Here is an 18,250-nt window from a genome sequence, read left to right as displayed (position 1 = left end):
CCCATGCTCTACACAACTCAGTAACATCATCATTGGGCTAATCACTAACAACATTGAGCCCCAATCCCACTGATGTTTTGGGCTTTTTTCCTTTAGAATCTCCCTAATTTTCTTATTAGCTTGCTGGCTATTGGGACAGTCTCTTGCAATGTGACCCTCCTATTCACAGAAACGATACCCCTCCACCAACATGTCAATCACTGTTGAAAGGAATCACTCTTGCAAATATACATCCTATCCAGCCTAGCCCAAGTTTCGAAGTGTTGAAGAGATCAATGTGTAAATCCACACTCGTAAGGATGTAACCACAACCACATCCTATTTCAAAGCCAAGGTTGCCATAGCATCCCATACTTGATGCTCAAGACCGTCCATAATAGAGTGAGGCGAAGTCGCCTAATCCATAGACACAAAAACATTAAAGTCGCCCATAACAAGCCCCTAACTGGCCATGGAAAGAAACAACAAATCTTCCCAAAGCTGACGACACTCTCAAGCTGTATTAGAGGCATACACACCCACCAACCACAAAACCTACCCCTCATACATAACACCAAATTTATGAGGAACTTGGCTACTAAAGAAAATTGTAAATTCTTGATAAATATAGGTGGAACCAGGCAATGAGTGTTGCCTATGCTCCACTGCACAAAAAACATCCCAATCACTAGCAAAAACAATCCTCCACAACATGTACTGCTTACTGCCTGATGAAACCCCTTTAACATTCCATAAAGGGAGTTTCATGGTGAACAAAGTGAAGAAGAACTACTCAATCATTGCTTTCCCTTTTGCATCCACAAATTTAGCTGCCTGAAATCTCTCCATTTCACTGCAAATCACATCCACAAGATCCACCCTCTGCAATCCAACGATCAAAGCACGAGGAGGGAACTAATACTGCTAAGCACAGAGTGCATCTCAAGAGAGCAATAGCCTGCCACGAGCATCGAACCTCAAAGAAGAATCAAAAGAACCTTTACCAACCACTACAATTGCAGGCACCCAAGATGACTCAGATTGAGGTTTAGAGTAGAATCCTTTAACCCTATGTTGAAAAGTCTATGCGATATTATCAAAGGCTGAATACACAAGAATCAAACAAGCTTCCTAGCAAGCATGGCATTTAACCACAGAAACCCAAGGATCATCCTTAGATGACTGACCCTAAGAGGCAGGACGCAACTCACCAACAAACACAACCTAAAGAGAATCGGTATTAGCATTTCCATGCAAACCAAGAGGCGTGGGGAGAGAAACAAATTGTTGTGACAAAGCTTGGCATTCACACTCTTGCATGTCCACCTCAAGTTCTAAACCACACTGCAAACCTCTAGAGCATGATTACATTTAGAGACAAGATGACCCAATCGACTACATTTGAAACAATGTCCTACAAAAGTTCCCCATTTTAGCTCAAAAAACAGCACATACAACCCTGGCGCCTTAAAACAAATTTTATTAGGCCAAGGTTTTCCAGTATCCCAAAGCATGAAGCCTCTATTCCTATTCCAAGAGGCCAGAGGAGTCCACCACAACTTAACCAAGAGATCTCAATACTAGAGGAAGAAGCCGCCAAAGGTGAGAAGGAAAGTTAACCACTTCTACCCGAATCAGGCATGCTTGTCTAAGAATATCCTGAATTTCCTCCATGGGCCTCCATGGGACAGCATGAACCAAGTGATCATCCAGAAACAGAGGGATACACTGCATTGTCTGTGCCTGAGCGTCCAAAGAATGAAAGAGAATCTCAAAAAAAACTTTTAGGGCCATCATAAATCTCCTCTACAAGAGGGGCCTGCACTTGCCCTAAAGCATCGGTCTAACGCGCATCATCACTCAACACCATTGATTGCAACCATGCTCTAATATGGGGAATCAAAGCAATCCTTTCCATAAACTAAAAGATGGTTGCCCTCTCGTGGAAGGCAGCAATCTGCTGTGACACTATTTCTGTCCCTATGACAGCCACCACAGGATCGCCATCCGGTAAAGAGCTTGCTTTTCCTTCATTCGCATGTGCATAATCATTCATCAGATTATTCACACTAGCAAGCATATACTAAAAAGAGTCATTGGTCAGCAAGCAAGGCGCACACACAACCTGTTGAGGCATCACCCCTTGGGACATGTCCCCTACCCCTGCAAAGGAGGGGCACCACCCTGCTGTGGGTGCTCCAAGACAGCCATATCTGTAGGATCCAGCACTATCTTGTGACATTTGCCCACTTCATAGCCTTCAGGGTCTTTGGGGATGTCCTCAGCCCGAGACTCTCTCTCTCTCTCTCTCTCTCTCTCTCTCTCTCTCTCTCTCTCTCTCTCTCTCTCTCTCTCTCTCTCTCTCTCTCTCTCTCTCTCACTCTCTCTCTCTCTCCCCGCTTTCAGCCTGCTGAATGTGTTTGTGTCACAGGTATGCAGCCCAGCAGGACTTGCACATGTGCCAACTATGTTACACTGCAGGTTGCCACTGCAGCTCTGCTGTGTTTTAGGTCTGCAAGCCTGCCCCTGTCTCTTCCATCTTGTCTGTGCTGCACCTGGCCGTGTACAAGCCTGATAAGGGTCAAGCCTGTCTGTAGAACTCCCCGTCCTCTCTCTCTCTCTCTCTCTCTCTCTCTCTCTCTCTATTGTGATGTGCTTCCATTGTGCACTCTCAAAACTTTGACAACATGCAAATTAAAGTTCTCTTGATTCATATCTGAATTTATCAAATCAATGAAATAAGCAAAGGCATTTTTGTGATGTCCATTTGGCAACCAAAGCAAAGATAGTACCTGCATACCATCATCAAGAAAAATTACACCTATGCTCTTTCCAGTCCCTCTCGACATGCTTTCTTGTTGATCAAGTTGCAAAGAAGTAGACAAAGCATTGGACCCCAATTTAGAAACCAAATCAAGTATATCAGAAGTGTCCATTGGACTGTATCGACAAAGCAACATAGTTGCAATTTCCACTCGATTAGGACCCTTGCCAACCAATGCTCCAGTTCCATGCAGATGATTTTCAAGCAGGATTGCTTCATCTCCACTTGCATAACCCTACCCAAAAAAAAAAAAAAAAAAAAAAACTTCAAATCAAACCAAACATTGTAACAAAAAGCTGAATGCTTCTTCTAACAATGAAAGATTAATACCCGTGTAAGTATAAGTGGAGGAATACCACATTGTAGAAACTTCCACGAAAGATACTCAACCATTGGAGTTTTTCCATTTCCACCCCATGAAATATTCCCAATACTGATCACTGGGACAGGTAATCTGCAACATTGAAAAAGAACTGTATAATTAAAGTAACACCTGCCAACCTGGTCTGTGTTGAGGACCATTAAGATAACATCATGCCATATTATTAGAGCAGAAGGACACAGCTATTCTACGTTAAGACTATAGCAAAGTAACTCTAGTCTGACACTTTGTCCTTTCCAGTTCAATGTTTTTGCATGCAGAAAGACATGTTCTTATATAAAATGTGTTGTTTCTAAGTGATTGTTCTCATATGAAATGTGTTGTTTCTAAGTGATTTCATTCTGAAAAGGTAGTGTTTATGTAGTGTCATTATGAAAGGGCCATTCCAAAGTGATCAGCAAAGTTTTCAGTATGCATCCATCTCACCATATTTTGTGCATCACTACCCATTGCCTTGTTTGAAAATTGCTATAAGTCATGTGATGCTATTTGTACCAACCAATCATATACGAAGTGTGCCTGGTATTGCTTTTGTGCATATGTGTGTAACGTATGCATATTTATGTAATCCTTATCACCTTTCCCTTAGTAGAATTACTGCCAAATGACCGTTCAAGAACAGAATTTCTTGCCAAAAATGAAATTGCACCACACCTGATCAATATCACCCAAGGGCACGATAAGTGAAGGAAGAGAAGGGATGTAACCATTAGTACTAGCATTTGTTCCACAGTCATTTGTACGAATTGGTGATAGGCAGAAATATGTGCACGTTGCGTACAAGTGTGTTTGTCTAGAGCCATGACAGCCATATCATGGCAGCTGCATTAAGCCAACAGAAAAGAATGGTTCTACTAGGGGGAGCTGATGGTCTACCTGACTGTCTTGAGCACGTTCCGCTGATAAAGCTTCTGCCGCAGAAACAACAAAGTTTTGAAAAGCAGGCTGCCGAACTCGAGGACGGGCAGAAGAGACCTTTCAAGGACAGGGAAAGCGCGTAATTCTTCATTACTTGCATAGGCAATCCTGGACACTACCATCTTCAACCGCCATAGCATCTCACACACACACACACACACACACACACACACACACACTCACTCACTCTCTCTCTCTCTCTCTCTCTCTCTCTCTCTCTCGCGCGCGCGCGAGTGACTCTTTTGAGAAGACCATACACTGACTAGACTATCTGAAGTCCAGAAAGTTGGCTAGAGCATTTACATGAACCACTAAGTGGGGCTTAGCTACACCTGCCTAGCCCTCTTAAGGACATTATATGTTGCTTTTATATATAGCTATACTTACGAAGGTCTTTAAAACCTCTTGTTTGCAACATGGTTTGTACACAGTCTGTTGTCCAAAGAGGACCACAATTGGACTTTACCAAAACATTTGTTGTTCCTAAATGTCTCCATATAGCCCTAATTGCGGAGTTAGTTTGAGCCTTCAGTCAATTGGCCACCTTCACCAAACAAGATGCTTTTGGCCAAGATGCCACCATCGAAATCAGTTGCCTCCATCCATTTTCTCAACTCGGCCTAAAGCCCATGCACCTCTTGGCAATCCAACATCAAATGTTTCATGGTTTCAACATGCCCCCCTGCACAACTTATAGAGGTCTTGAATCTCCCTTGATTTGCTGAGTCTCTCCCTCGTAGGGATCTATTCATGATGGTCTTCCACAACACAAGGTTCAACCTTCTAAGGGAGTGCAATACCATACCCTCCTCACCCACCTCTTCCATGTTCTCAATGTAGTATAGGTGTGCTAGGTTTTCCAATAGTTATGAACTCTAAATATGTGGTGGCCATCTCTACTCATAAAATTCATTCACTCTTTTGACAATCTATCAAAAGCTTTCCCTTCTCAATTTTAAAATAGCATAGTGGATTTATTGGTAGAAGTGGGCCAAGAATCCCTCTTTTTGCCTAGCACTTCAGCCACCCATCTAATCTCTTCCTCGTTTAAATCCCATGATTGTTAATCTATTCCACCAACCCACCCATCTCCTTATCTCCTTAAGGTAAAGCACCTTGGAGAGCTTTGGTTTCTCCAAAATTGGCACAAATCCATCACCAAAGGGCATTAGGAAAGATCTAAATCACTTGTTGAAGGCTTGAATCACCCTTGTCATCTCCCTTTCTACACTGTTTGGCTTCATATAGATACTATCCTTCCATATGAGATAATCTATTTGGCCGCTTCAAAGGTTGAAATCTTCACAAAGATATCATTGCTATTCACTATGTTCCACCAATGAAGACCTAGCCACTGCCCTCCTAGCAACTTGTAGTTCACTATTCAATGCCTAGCAAAGATGGTCATGGCCCCTACTCATCCACTGTTTTTACCCATTGGAGTACCAATCTATCCACTTTATACTTGAGCTTCTCTACTCCCAATCCATCTTCAATTCTATCAACATGATTAGATCCCAAGCCATTGAGTGCCATTGACGATTATCACCTTGAGTCTAAATGAATTTTCTAAACACCTTCTCTAGCTCACCCCATTGTGTCAAGTTGAATGCAAAAATACTTGCATCAAACACCCTCATAGAGACAAGCATTTAGGTCAAAATTACCAACTTTCCCCCCGTGAAAATAGCTTTTGTTAGACCATTAAATGTGACTTTTAGCAACAATCCTACTATTGACTCATTCAAATCTCTACACTTGGGAGTTCCCTAGTCTGAGAGGGCAACCAAGAGATCTGAAGATCTCACCCTTCCATATTACCTTACATCCTTAACTCTCCAACCACTTTGGTGGGTCATCCAAAATCTCAATTTGGTTGCATTTGAGTTGTGGGCCAAATAAATCAAAGAATTCCTAAAAGACATGCATGAGGATGTTAACCTGAACCAACTTCAATCTAATATTGTCATTCACAAAGAAATGTGGAAGCATGGTTTGCTCCTCTAGAAGAAGAAGGTCATGTAGATATTCCTTTGCACAATCCAATCCATCTTCTTGAGTAGAAGATTAGTCACACAATAACAAAGAGGAGGGGGCCAAAGCCGCCTTACAAACCCTTTCAAGGAGAATGACCGGGATAACAATCATTCACACAAACTTGTGCTAACACAGTGAGAAAGAGTGTCTCTACCATATGTGTGAAGGTGCCAACAAAGCCAATAGCATTTAGCATCAACAATATGAAATCGTAACCGGCATGGCTTCATCTATAATATAATCCCTTCATAGCTGTTGGCCAACAGAGTGGAGACAACTTAAGAAAGTAGTCACTGCAAGCAAGTCGATTTCAAACAGACAATTTTAACACAAATAAGATTTAGCATAAGCTTTGTCGAATTCCAAATTCATTAGTAGTGTTTTCATCTACTTGCTAGAGCCCAATCCACAACCATTACTAGGTTAAGTAGTGCAGCCTCAATCTTCTTTCCATACATGAAACCATATTGTCACCCATGGAGAATCTTTAGTTAGTATATATTTAATTCTCATTGCTCCTACCTTAGCAATTAATTTATAAGATAAAGTGGGCATAGTTAGGGGCCTCCACTGAGAGATCTCAAGCCTCTCTATAGATTTGGTTATGAGCTTGATCAAGCTAAGTTGACCTCTTGTGGCATGATGCTTTTTCAAGAGACAGTTATTAAGGAATCTAGTGAAATCTCATCTACATACTTTCCATACGGCCTTCTAGGGTTCAACCAGTAGCCCTCTCAATACTAGGGGATTTTCCATCCTTCATCTGGCCTAGCAGCATGTTCCACCTCATCCTAAGAAGAGTAATGTGATGCCAGGAGGCATATTTCACGGTGGATTCCATGAGGTTTTACGGTGGATTCCATAAACTTTGATGATCGGGGCTCATACACAAAGTGGATTCTTTGTGCGAGAAGTTGATGGGGATGCCTGTCCTTTTCGGGTGTTTCATTAATTTAGTGTGTACATGGGTGATTCCATACCGGGTGATTCCGCAAAATGCATATTAAATTAATAAACGTTTATGAGTTTAGAGTGCGCACTCGTAATAAATTAAGGTTAGGATTGATTTCTAACCAGTTGATTTATTTATGTAGCTGAAGACTGCTAGGTATTCACTTTTGTCAGTTTAATTGTATTATTTTACTAACCATTGTGAATGCTTCAGTTGATGTGTAGAGATAGCAGCAGTGACGAAGGAAAGCATTGGAGGATAGCGAGTATTCAATTTATTGATTATATTTTGATGGGCACATACCTTAGGCATGGCGCTTATATTTTGTCGCGCCTATTTATTGAGGCGTTGGATATTTATTATTATTTTGTATGCGCATGGGCGCACGATTATGTTATTCCTACTTGGACATTGTATTAGGCATGCCAGACTCTTTGGGCACCGCCCGTTAGCTTTATTCCTATTTTGTGTTAAAGCAAACTCAAAAGCTAAAAGCTTACTATTTTGTAATTTGGGCTATTATTTGAGCTTGAAGATGATTAATACATAAAATACATGCTTTGTGGAGCGCTCACACAAGGCATGGGGGGAGATTGCACCCAATTGGTCTCTTGTTCATGTCGTTCATGCTTTTTACATTGATTTTTGTGCAAAAAGTAGAGTTCTATTGTTCTTGGGGACCTTCCGGCATTCACTACACAAGCGTACAGCATCCGATCTGCGCACCAGTGGTATCAGAGCGAAGCTGAGATCAAGAGCTTCCAATCGCTACCCATTTTGTGCGAAGGCGGAGCTCCTGGAACGATCGGGCTCTACGGTCAATCTCGTCGCGAACGGTCGATACAGGCTGATTCCTGGCGATCAAGAACCTCTTTTTCCACCATCGGATCGCGAAGGACCGGCCTGCAGAGACGGAGGACCACTCCTATCTCTTCTTCATCAAGTTGTCTTCATATGCAGAGATAAGCCTCCATAGCCCAAAAGCTTAAAAGCTTTTATGATTATCAAGTTTGGTATTAAAGCTTTATAAGCTTTAAGAAGCTAAAAGCTTCAAAAACGTCAGCGCGAGGTATCTCAATACCTCCGAAATTTGCGCCGTCTGAGAAAAAACGCCCCCCCCCCACGATTTCATCGTTTTGATTAATTAAGCCAAGCTTAATCATCTAAGCTCCAAGTTACATAAGCCACAGGTCACACCATAGCAATCAGATTCTGCAAGTTCTTTCAAGTCAAGTTCTGCAAGTTAGACAAAGCAACTAAGTTCTGCAAGTCTACAAACTCTGCAAGTCACATAAGTCAGGTACTCTGCAAGTCAGACAAGTCATCTAAAGTCAAAAATGACTTCTGTTCAAAACTCATAGAAGGGTTGTTCCTGCGCAGAAACTCCGAACTGCAAAGTTGTTCATTGGAAGGTACTCTACGCATACGCAGGTTTGCTGAAGCATTTTCAGCACACGCAGAGCAGATTTTTCAAAGATTACAAATCCCGCAATAGTCGAAGACGAAGATTGTGAAAGCCACACCTAAAAATATATAAGCCTTGTATTCCCAAACTTGAGCTACGCTCATCCTGCTAACTTGATTTTGAGAGTGAGAGGTCTTTTGAGTTTTACAGGATGACGGAATCACATATGGATGATTTAATGGCTGAAGGCGACCTACCTGAACCTACGATGGAGCAAAAGCTGGATTTAATTATGATGCAATTGGATGAAGAACAACGAGCTAGGCAAGCATTGCAAGTTCAATTGGGCAAATTTACAAAGATCGTCTACCGATAAAGAGGAACCTCAATCTGAAGATCTTATCCGATTTGTGCACCATAATGTCTTGTCAATTATTCCAAATTTAAACTCACAATATCCACCTTGAAGCCACAAAAGAACTCTTCAATGTTAACTTCATAGTCAACCACCCTTTTTTATGAACATAGCCAACAATTTTGGCTAAATGGTACTATATGGCACCAAAATATCCACCATGACCGAGAGTCTTTCACAATTTTGATATTCTATATATCTCTCTCTTCCTTTTGCTATTGAGTGCATCAAAGAAGAAGGTAGATTGTGCATCTCTATCGACCTCCCATTTAGCCTTCAATACTTTAGTAGCTTGGATTCAATAAGCTTCTTGAGTCATAATATAACCTTCACAATCCCGCAAGATTTTAGAAAGAATAACATCATTACAATAAACACTAAGAGTAGACTTATAAGATCTAGCTTGGGCAACAATATCTCTAGACAATCTCCTTTTACTTGTAAGAGCTTTGCCACATTTTTTGGCCTCTTTGATGGCATCCTTACTACGCATTAGCCAAACTGCAATAAGATCTTCTACAAACCTTTTTGTAGATTCCACACATGTTTTTAACCTTCATGAAAAATAGAGGGTCCTCAAAACATGATGTATTAAGTTTGAAAAGCGGGATCTCCCTATACCCTTCCACTTGTGAAAAGCCTAAAGGAAAGCTTTATCAAGGCAATGATTAGATTCTATCATGCCAAAAAGGACTACAAACTTGTAGTTTTCCACTAGCCACCACGCATTGTCATTGGCATACATCCTATCCACACATGCCACTCTCCAAGTTTTTCCATGACGATGATTATGCCATGTATAGCCACGTGTTAGTGGGTAGTAATGGCCTTTATTATCCATAATGGGAGTTAAGGCCACTTGTCAATTGCCAACCCACTTTTCCCCACTCTCAATGTTGTAGAGTTAATGAGAGGAGGTTGAGGGAAGAGATTCATCCTTTCCTTAAGAGTTTTCTTTAGGAAATGTAGTGCTTTGAGAAGGGTTACGTAAATACATTTCATAAAATATTACTATGCATTATAAAATGTATAAGATCATGCCATGCCATAGAACTTGACTTTCTAATAAGTAAAATGAACATGACTAGAGTTTCTTGAAGTCCAATAAGTAAAGTGACCCTTGAAATTATAAAGGAATGTAAGTTCAAGAATGAGTCACATAAGGTCAATTTTACTTGTAAGCTTTCAAAACAATCTAGTTAGTCTTTGGCAAAACATTATCCTATAGGTTCTTACATTGCAATGCTTACCTAGCTACCATTTTCAAAAATGTGTCACTCGCAAGCACAGGGCATTGCATGTATAAAGATACCTCTTAATCTTGTAATAAGAACAAGTTATTCATGTACCTTTTTTGAATTAGGCATTAGATAGGTGTTTGGGACCCATACCACTACTCATAAATGTCCCCAAGGTATTAAACATGGGGTGCATGCCATTTTGATACCTAAGGGATGAAACTACGGTAGGTGCATGCTTTTCAACATGTAATTACTTTAAGGGTGGTTACACATAGGGGAGCTGCCCACTAAGGTGTTTAATGACTAATAAAAATCTTGATTTTTACATAGCAAACACACTCCCCTTTACATAGAGATCAGCTAAGGTTGCATTTGCTGCCTTGAATGCATCCATTACAACCACCACCCAAAATCTTGATTTTTTTAGGTAGGGGAGCTTCCCTAATCATAAGTTGTCCGTGCATATTTTGGTAGAGGTCTAGGATGAGCTAAATCAATCAATAAAACAAAAGTGCTAATATAAGTTTTGGTAGGAGGTGATAAAGACAAGTGGATGCAAGCCCACCCACCATTTTAACCTAAATGTGTTTTGGTAGGAACCATTTGAGTGCCCATGGCTATGTGCAACTAGCTTAAATCACCAAATGGAAGGAGATTTCAAAAGACTCACATGAAAAGCAAGCATCTTATGGAGTGATTGCACCAAGGCCAATTTATTCAATCAAGTTAGTAGCAAAAGTGGGACCCAACATTCATGAGGTTTGAGGATCGACTTTCATCCTTGTCCTTACAATAAAATACCCTTAATATCTTTTTTGAATCACCCACTTGAGTATGACTTATCATCCCTAGCTACCTACAAATATCCTAGGGTCCTAAAATACAAGGTGAATCTTGTTTTGACACGTGGAAGTGAAATATTGGAGGTGCACACTTTTCTATGTGTAGCCAATCTATATCATAGAGGGCTAACTAAACCAAATGAAAGGACATTTGGAAAGAGTCAACAAAGAGTAGGAAAGTTGTGGAGTGGTCAAAGCAAGGTAGAATGAGATTAAAGATAATGGAAATTCGATAGGGATATTAGTCCAAATATGGTCTATACATATATGAGAAGTGGTTGTGCTTTTATTGATCATGTGAGTTGTGTTTTGTTCTATTACGTCAAAATGAAGGATATATGTTAGTATGAGTATATGTCTGCTATAATAAAATTTTGACATCCACAATATTTTGGCATGTGCCAATATGTCAAATTAATATGAGTGGGAGTTGGGATCAAACTAACAAGCTTAAAGTGCACTAGCTTGGACTCTAGTTCTCTATTCATTTTTTGGCATTTTAATATTGTTTGATGTCACTCCAATTCTTTCCAAACAGTTGAGTTTATGTAAATGTTTTCTTGTTGAATTGACACTAATGTGTATAGATTTTATGGGATTCTTGCTCTTGAGGAACCTGCATACCTAAATCTTAATGTTTTGAAGGCTAAAAGCAATGTTAAACATAGTCAAACCTTGTGCAACGTAACTAGTTTTGGGATTTCTAGTTGGACATAGAGGAAGTTGCAACCATTTTTATTCATTATTATTTCATTTGATAATTGTCTCTAAAGGAGTCCATTTAGGGTCTATTAGATCTATGTAGAGCTACTTTTTCTCATATCCGCACACAACTCCAAAATTTTTAATTGTAGCAAATCCACATATTTATGTTGAGGTGGTATCAATGAAGCTTTTGAGCATACCATCAACCTGATTAACTTATCCATCAACGATGTATATATTTTGACCATGTATTTCAATTATCATATCCTCCTTGAGTTTACTTTGAGTGTGGCCTATCTGTTGGTCTCAATGATTGTGCATCTTTGAAGTCAATGATCATTGTTATCACTCCCTTGTAATGTTCAGTAAACTCCTGTGTAATGGTTCTTTTTTGTTTATTGATATGAAAGAGGTGTGAAACATCTTGGTTGGATAGTAGCAACAAAAAGCCTTGTTCACGTGCTAAATGCCTAGCTTTTTTTGAAGCCCAAGGTGCACCTTATTCAATGCACTTTTCCCAAATGACTTATAGACTATTGCATTTGTGCCCTCAATCCTTAGTAAAGTTGGCTTGACACATCATCATAATATAGCACATCAATATTGCCATGACATAGATGATACAAATGACAAAGAAGATCGTCCAATAGAAGAATGCATGCTTGGAAGAGGTGTCATGGAAGATGGGGGTAGTGAAGAACATGTGAGCAATGAAGATGAGAACTATGATACAAAGGAATACCAACCCAAAGAAGAGGCTAAGAGTAGATAGAAATGAGGTGATTTTAGTTTGGATTGAAGCTATTAAAAGACAAAGCATTAAAATATGAGCAAGAATTAACACAATCACTCTTTCTAACAAGTTACTCAACTGTCATTGCATAACCCCACATTATATTGACATTTATTATATCTATTCATACTACACATGGTCTTATAGATAATCACCTTTAACTAAAGTATAATTAGGCCTCATAGTCCATCTTTCCTTGTTGTGGAGGCATGCATGCACATATGTATGTATGTATGCATGTATGTATGTATATGCATATGTATATATACCTTTGCACTGGCTCTTTGCCAAGGACCAAGCTTACCAACCCTTTGTGTTTTACTACCCTATTCAGTCCTTGCCCCCTTCTATATCTTGGACTAGTCCCTTCATCCTATATTTCCATGCAATTTCTATCATATCTAGTCCTAACATCCATCCTACCATCTAAACATATTGTGCTTTCAAGCTAGTCCTAGCTCCATTGCCATTTTTGCTCCTTTCCTCACTCTTTCTTCATGTATGCATGCATATCTTTATGTAAATTCTTTGCCAAGACTAGTTTTACCAACCCTTCATCCTATCTTTCCTTGCAATTTGTATCATACCTAGTCCTAACATTTGTCCTACCATCTAGCCATTTTGTGATTTCAATCTAGTTCTTGCTCCATTGTCTTTTTGGCCCCTTTCCTTGCTCTTTCTTCTCCCTATCTATCAGTTTTTTGCATGTACCTTCCTGATATGATAACCATCAATGATACCTTAGAAGATGAGTAGAGGAGAAAGGTACAAGTACTACACATGCGAGTAGTAGTAGAGCTAAAAGCACATGATAGCATGGAGGAGGACACTAAGGAATTGTACACAAAGATGGGCATAAGGTAGACTTTGCATGAATTAGCTTGGAGGTTGGGCAAGAAAGTAGATAATGGGAGTGAAATGAAGGAGAGGTTGAAAGAGTGTGCCCTCATCTTATGCTTTCTCTCATGGAGGTTAATAAATATATCTTAGCACAACATAGGCATTGAAGAGAACATGCGTACTACAAAGGGATGACCTCACATGGACTAAAGTAGCTCACATGAGAGAATGCATGCCAAGAATCAACATTGCTAGGGTGAAGGGGATGCAATGGCAGTGAAGAAGGAGAAGAGGAAGATGCGGGAGAGAAGAGCACACACAATGTAGGTGCTATCAAGAATGATATGTGACAGCCTTATTGGACTATCTTGTATATATGAATAAAGAATATGGGCGGTTAGTGTACATGGGCAGGCCCAAGGGCCTTTTACTCCAACAACCTCCCACTAAAAGGCCAATGGGCTAGGGAGTGAAAAAAAATAAGAAGAAAGGAAAAGAGACAAGGTGAGGAATCATGACATCTCACCCAACGCCTAATCGGAAAGTGAGTTGTGCAATAAGCAGGAACCTCTGTGAAAGAAGAGTCAAGCATCCCCAAGTCCATGACATCCAGGAGATAAGCGATCCCTTAGCTCCATACAGTGGAGCAATCCAAGAATGCTTCTCATGAAGCAAGCACAACTCATGAGTGCAAGGTTGTAATGCATAAGCATGAGAGTAGTGTATAGCATCAGCATGGTGCATAGGAGGCAGTTGAGAGCACATAGACTCTCCAAAGTCAATCATAGAAGAAGGATCAACATCCCGGACACATGTCAGACGGGGTCTCAAGATAGTATGCGGCCTCAACGAAGCGGAAGACCGACATATGGCTATAGCATCAACCATAAAGCACATTGAATGCCCATCAAGAGGCTTGAGAGATGTCTGTGTCTCATAAAAGATAGCATGATGGCTGCATATAACTTGTTGGGCATCCAAATCCCATAACCTATAAGCCTGAAAGTCACCATCTCCATAACTAAGGAGGATACATCTTTGTGACATATGCATATCTGGCATACATACAAATGCATGGCAGCCAAACATCCTCAAGTAATCATAGGAGGGTCTCATGCCACTCCACGCCTGGTGTTGTGTAATACCATCCAAAGTCAGACATGGCATCCTATTAAGCAAGTAGACTACTGTCATAAGGGCCTCAGCCCAAAAACCATAAGATAACCTAGCCGTGGTAAGCATAGAAGCAATCTTTGCTTGTAGAGTCAGGCACATGCCATGAGCAATCCCGTAATACCGTGGGCATAGGAAATCAATGCCAGACTACTGACAATAGGATTGAAAGCTGGGAGAGATAGCATGACTCTCATAATCCATCTACAAGCACCTAGGCCTACAACCAGTAGAATCCATAAACCTGTCAAGCATAATTGTGGCATCCTCAATCTGTACCAAGGGAAAAGCCCAGACACGGTGGGTAGCATGATTCCCAAAGGTCATAAAGTACGATGCTCCACCAAGTGTCTGGGAAGGCATAGGTCCATATATTGCACAATGGACAAGATCTAGAGGATCATGCTTCTCACGATTGCCATGAGACAAAGGGGCTTTGCAAGGACCATAAGTACAATTAGGGCAAGCATCAAGATCTGCATGTGACAAAGGAGGCAGCAATGAGTCTGAACGAGACAAGATCTCCATCTCTCTGTGGTGTATATGGCCTAGGTGATAATGCCATAACAATGCATGTGGTATCCGGATAACTGCAACCATAGAATCTCCCACATGAGAGACATGCACTGGGTAATGAGAACCAACTCTAGAACCTCTAGCCAAAACCAAGCAACCACGACAGATCTTCCATGGCCTATCTTGAAGAGAAATAGAGTAACCTGCATCATGCAACTGACTGATAGAAATCAAGCTCTTACTGCGCATGGGAACATGTAAAACATCCCTGAGGATAAGAGAAGTCCCATGAGGCAAAGCTAGGTGTATGTCCCCTGTACCAACAATAGCATAAGTCTGCTCAAGGCCCAAATCAATACATCCGTCAACCTCCCTGTAAGAAAAGAACCATGCTCTACGAGGGGTAACATGACAAGATGCCATAGAGTCCAAAAGCCAATCAAAGGCATAGGCTTGATCACTAAGCAAGTAAGTTGTAGGGAAACAAGATGACGAGAGGACATGCTCAACTACATCATCATGGGTAATTGCATGTACCTCACCACTAGAAAGAGTGGTAACACATGTTGCATCGCTAACCTCCACTCATGTCGAGTCCATCTCTGTCTCTGCTACTCTCTAATCTATCTAAAACATTTTCTTTTAACATGCCCAAGCTTTCCACAATGGAGGCATACAACATTTGTAATTGAAGAACCTGTAGAAGACGACAAGGAATCCAAGTCATCATGAATAGGGCTATCCATAGCATCCACAGAGCTCAAGGAGTTGAGGGCTATCCCAACGAAGGAAACCTGCTCATGAAGACAATCATCTGCAAGTACATCAGTGGTAGAAGCATGCTACAAAGGCTCGTGAAACCTCAACAGACGAGAGGACATAAAGGCATCAACCAAGGATGCAAAAGCTCCCACATGAAGAAGAGTTGTAGCCAATTGCATGACATAACCAACCACAGTACGGTAAAGCATAAGACATCTATCATAAAAGCATATGGATTTCAGACATAAAATCTGCCCATAACTGTACGCATAAGCATAGCTCTGCAGTACATAATGCCATCTCAGAAAAGCCAAGTCAAGCCAAGACCGACAAGAGGCAAAAAATCCTGCAAGAGTCAAGCTCTAGGAAAAGCCCAAGTATTTGTACAACAACATCCAAATAAGTGGCTATGTAAAGTACATGATAGTAGACAAAGTGCATAGCCAGGTAAGCATCAAGAGCAACTGCTCTCTGACCTGTATGGGGAAAAGCAACCCAACTAGCATAGAAGCTAGGCAACACAGAAGTAACAAAGCCATAATTGCTAAACCTAAGCACTATCAAGAAGTCCACTAATCAAGGAGTAACCCGCAAAGAACCAAGCATCAATGAGCAATGAAGCTCAATAACCAACTTCCAAGACAATGGGGCAAGCACTGCTCAAACATGTATCTGTATCCAAGTAAATCCAAGATTCATAATCGGGGCATTAAGGGCCAAATAGCATCCAAGCTACATAAGTGATAAGCCGATCAAGTGCAAATTGCTCCACAAAATTCTCAAATGCAAGTTGATTCAAGCCCAAACATATGTCATATTACAGCCAAACCCAAAAGCATCCACATCAGACATCAGCCCCATAATGGGTAGCATGGGGCATAAATCTTGTCAAGTGAAATGCCAGTTGCAAAGAAAATGAAAGTGAACCAAGAATTGAGCTCTACTCTTTGCTCAAGAAGCAACTGGGAGCATAAACATCAAAGTGGCATCATCCAAATGCATCAGCATATCATCCCGAGTAGTCGGGATCCCCGTAAATCATAGGCATAACCAAACTGGAGGTAAAATAACCTATCAACTAAGGTAGCATAAATCCCAACCAACAATGAAGTGTCCGCATCCAAATCAAGGCTCAATAGCTCTCAAATAGCATATTCGGGCATAAACCATGATGACCAAGCATCAATAGATCCAATAGGACACTTGAATGTCAACAAAGAGCATTATGCATAAGCTATCCCTGATAAAACCTTGCTGCCCAAACAATGTATAACAGTAAATCCCTACATAAATCGAGCTATGGAAGCTCAAACCAAGTCTAAAAGCATCTCAAAACATTGGACAAACATCCCCAAGGCATATGGGCATCAAATACCAAGCCTCGGGAGCATCACATAAGCTAAGAGCATGACATTTTCTTACTGTAACTCAACTCAGATCTGTTGCAAAAAATGCTATGATCAGAATTTGGCAGATCTAACATCGCCATTGCGTCTGGAGCGTGCCAAAACCCCAAGTTACACTCTTAGCTTGCCTAAATCGGGCTCCCAATGCCTGAGATATGGAAAAAAATGGGATTTTTGAGCTAGATTTTGAAACAGGCACAAAAAAACGTGAGCTACTACTGTGGGGCCTACTGGTTATGCTGAGGATAAGGGGGAAAATGGGGGCATATAAGGTGCCCAATGAAGCCAAGGAACACCTACAAAGAGCCTATGAGGGCTGGGGAGAGGCAGGAGATGAAATCTTACCTCGGGGGGGAGAAGCCATGGCTGGCATTGAAGCTCCAAGCTCTAGGTCTTCAATCCGGACTGAAGTAACGGGCCAAGCTCCACGATCAAGATCTGATCCAAAGATATTATACCAATTGAAGGGGATGCAATGGCAGTGGAGAAGGAAAAAAGGAAGATGCGGGAGAGAAGAGCACACACAATGTAGATGCTGTCAAGAATGATATGTGACAACCTTATTGCACTATCTCATATATATGAATAAAGAATATGGGTGGTCAATGTACATGGGCAGGCCCAAGAGCCTTTTACCCCAACATAGGGAAGAGGGTAAGATAGCTTTCTAAAGAGGAGAGAGAGTTGTGATTTGGAGACTAGTAGTTTGTAGTTATAATGGAGCATTATGACTTCATATTGGAGAGTAGAAATTAGAGTTGCAATGGAGCATTATGACTTAATATTGGTGCATTAGAGGAGACATGCAGAGGGAGATGCATTGTATTTCACATGGAGATACATCAAGACACACATCTCTTCCATGCGGGACTAGTTATAGATGGGAGTTAGCATACAAGGTGGAGACATGTACAGAGCCTGTTAGTCAAAGTTTAGGCAGTGTGGAAAGTTTGGTTTAAAAAGGAGACATGCCTAATGATTTAGGTAGTTTGCCAAGATGGGCAATCTAGGCATATATGGATGAGAGTGCAAGGTAAGGAGCACACTTCATACATTGCTT

The 18,250-nt window shown here is 40.9% G+C and overlaps 1 protein-coding gene across 9 annotated transcripts in view; it reads right to left on the bottom strand.

Moving 5' to 3' along the window:
* The window catches only part of LPXK (tetraacyldisaccharide 4'-kinase family protein), a 30,045-nt gene extending 25,675 nt beyond the window's left edge, over window positions 1-4,370 (bottom strand). For 2 of the 9 annotated variants that reach the window (XR_015689129.1, XR_015689128.1), the window contains exons 1-3: window positions 4,062-4,370; window positions 3,134-3,257; window positions 2,772-3,038 (exon numbers count right to left, since the gene is read on the bottom strand). Coding sequence is in view for 6 of the 9 variants with exons in the window: in XM_087669580.1 (XP_087525706.1) it covers window positions 2,772-3,038; window positions 3,134-3,257; window positions 4,062-4,243 (573 nt within the window). In the remaining 3 variants the exon portion in view is untranslated. Of the gene's footprint in view, window positions 1-2,771; window positions 3,039-3,133; window positions 3,258-3,763; window positions 3,840-4,061 lie in introns of all 9 variants that reach the window. The other 7 variants (XR_015689127.1, XM_087669580.1, XM_087669585.1 and 4 more) reach the window with 6 other exon arrangements.
* Between the last annotated feature and the right edge of the window lie 13,880 nt (window positions 4,371-18,250).

The sequence above is a fragment of the Lygodium microphyllum genome, chromosome 27 (assembly GCF_053477565.2).
Source record: "Lygodium microphyllum isolate KBCC chromosome 27, Lygodium_microphyllum_v1.1.10, whole genome shotgun sequence".
NCBI lineage: Eukaryota > Viridiplantae > Streptophyta > Polypodiopsida > Schizaeales > Lygodiaceae > Lygodium > Lygodium microphyllum.
This window is presented reverse-complemented; position numbering and strand designations above follow the sequence as displayed.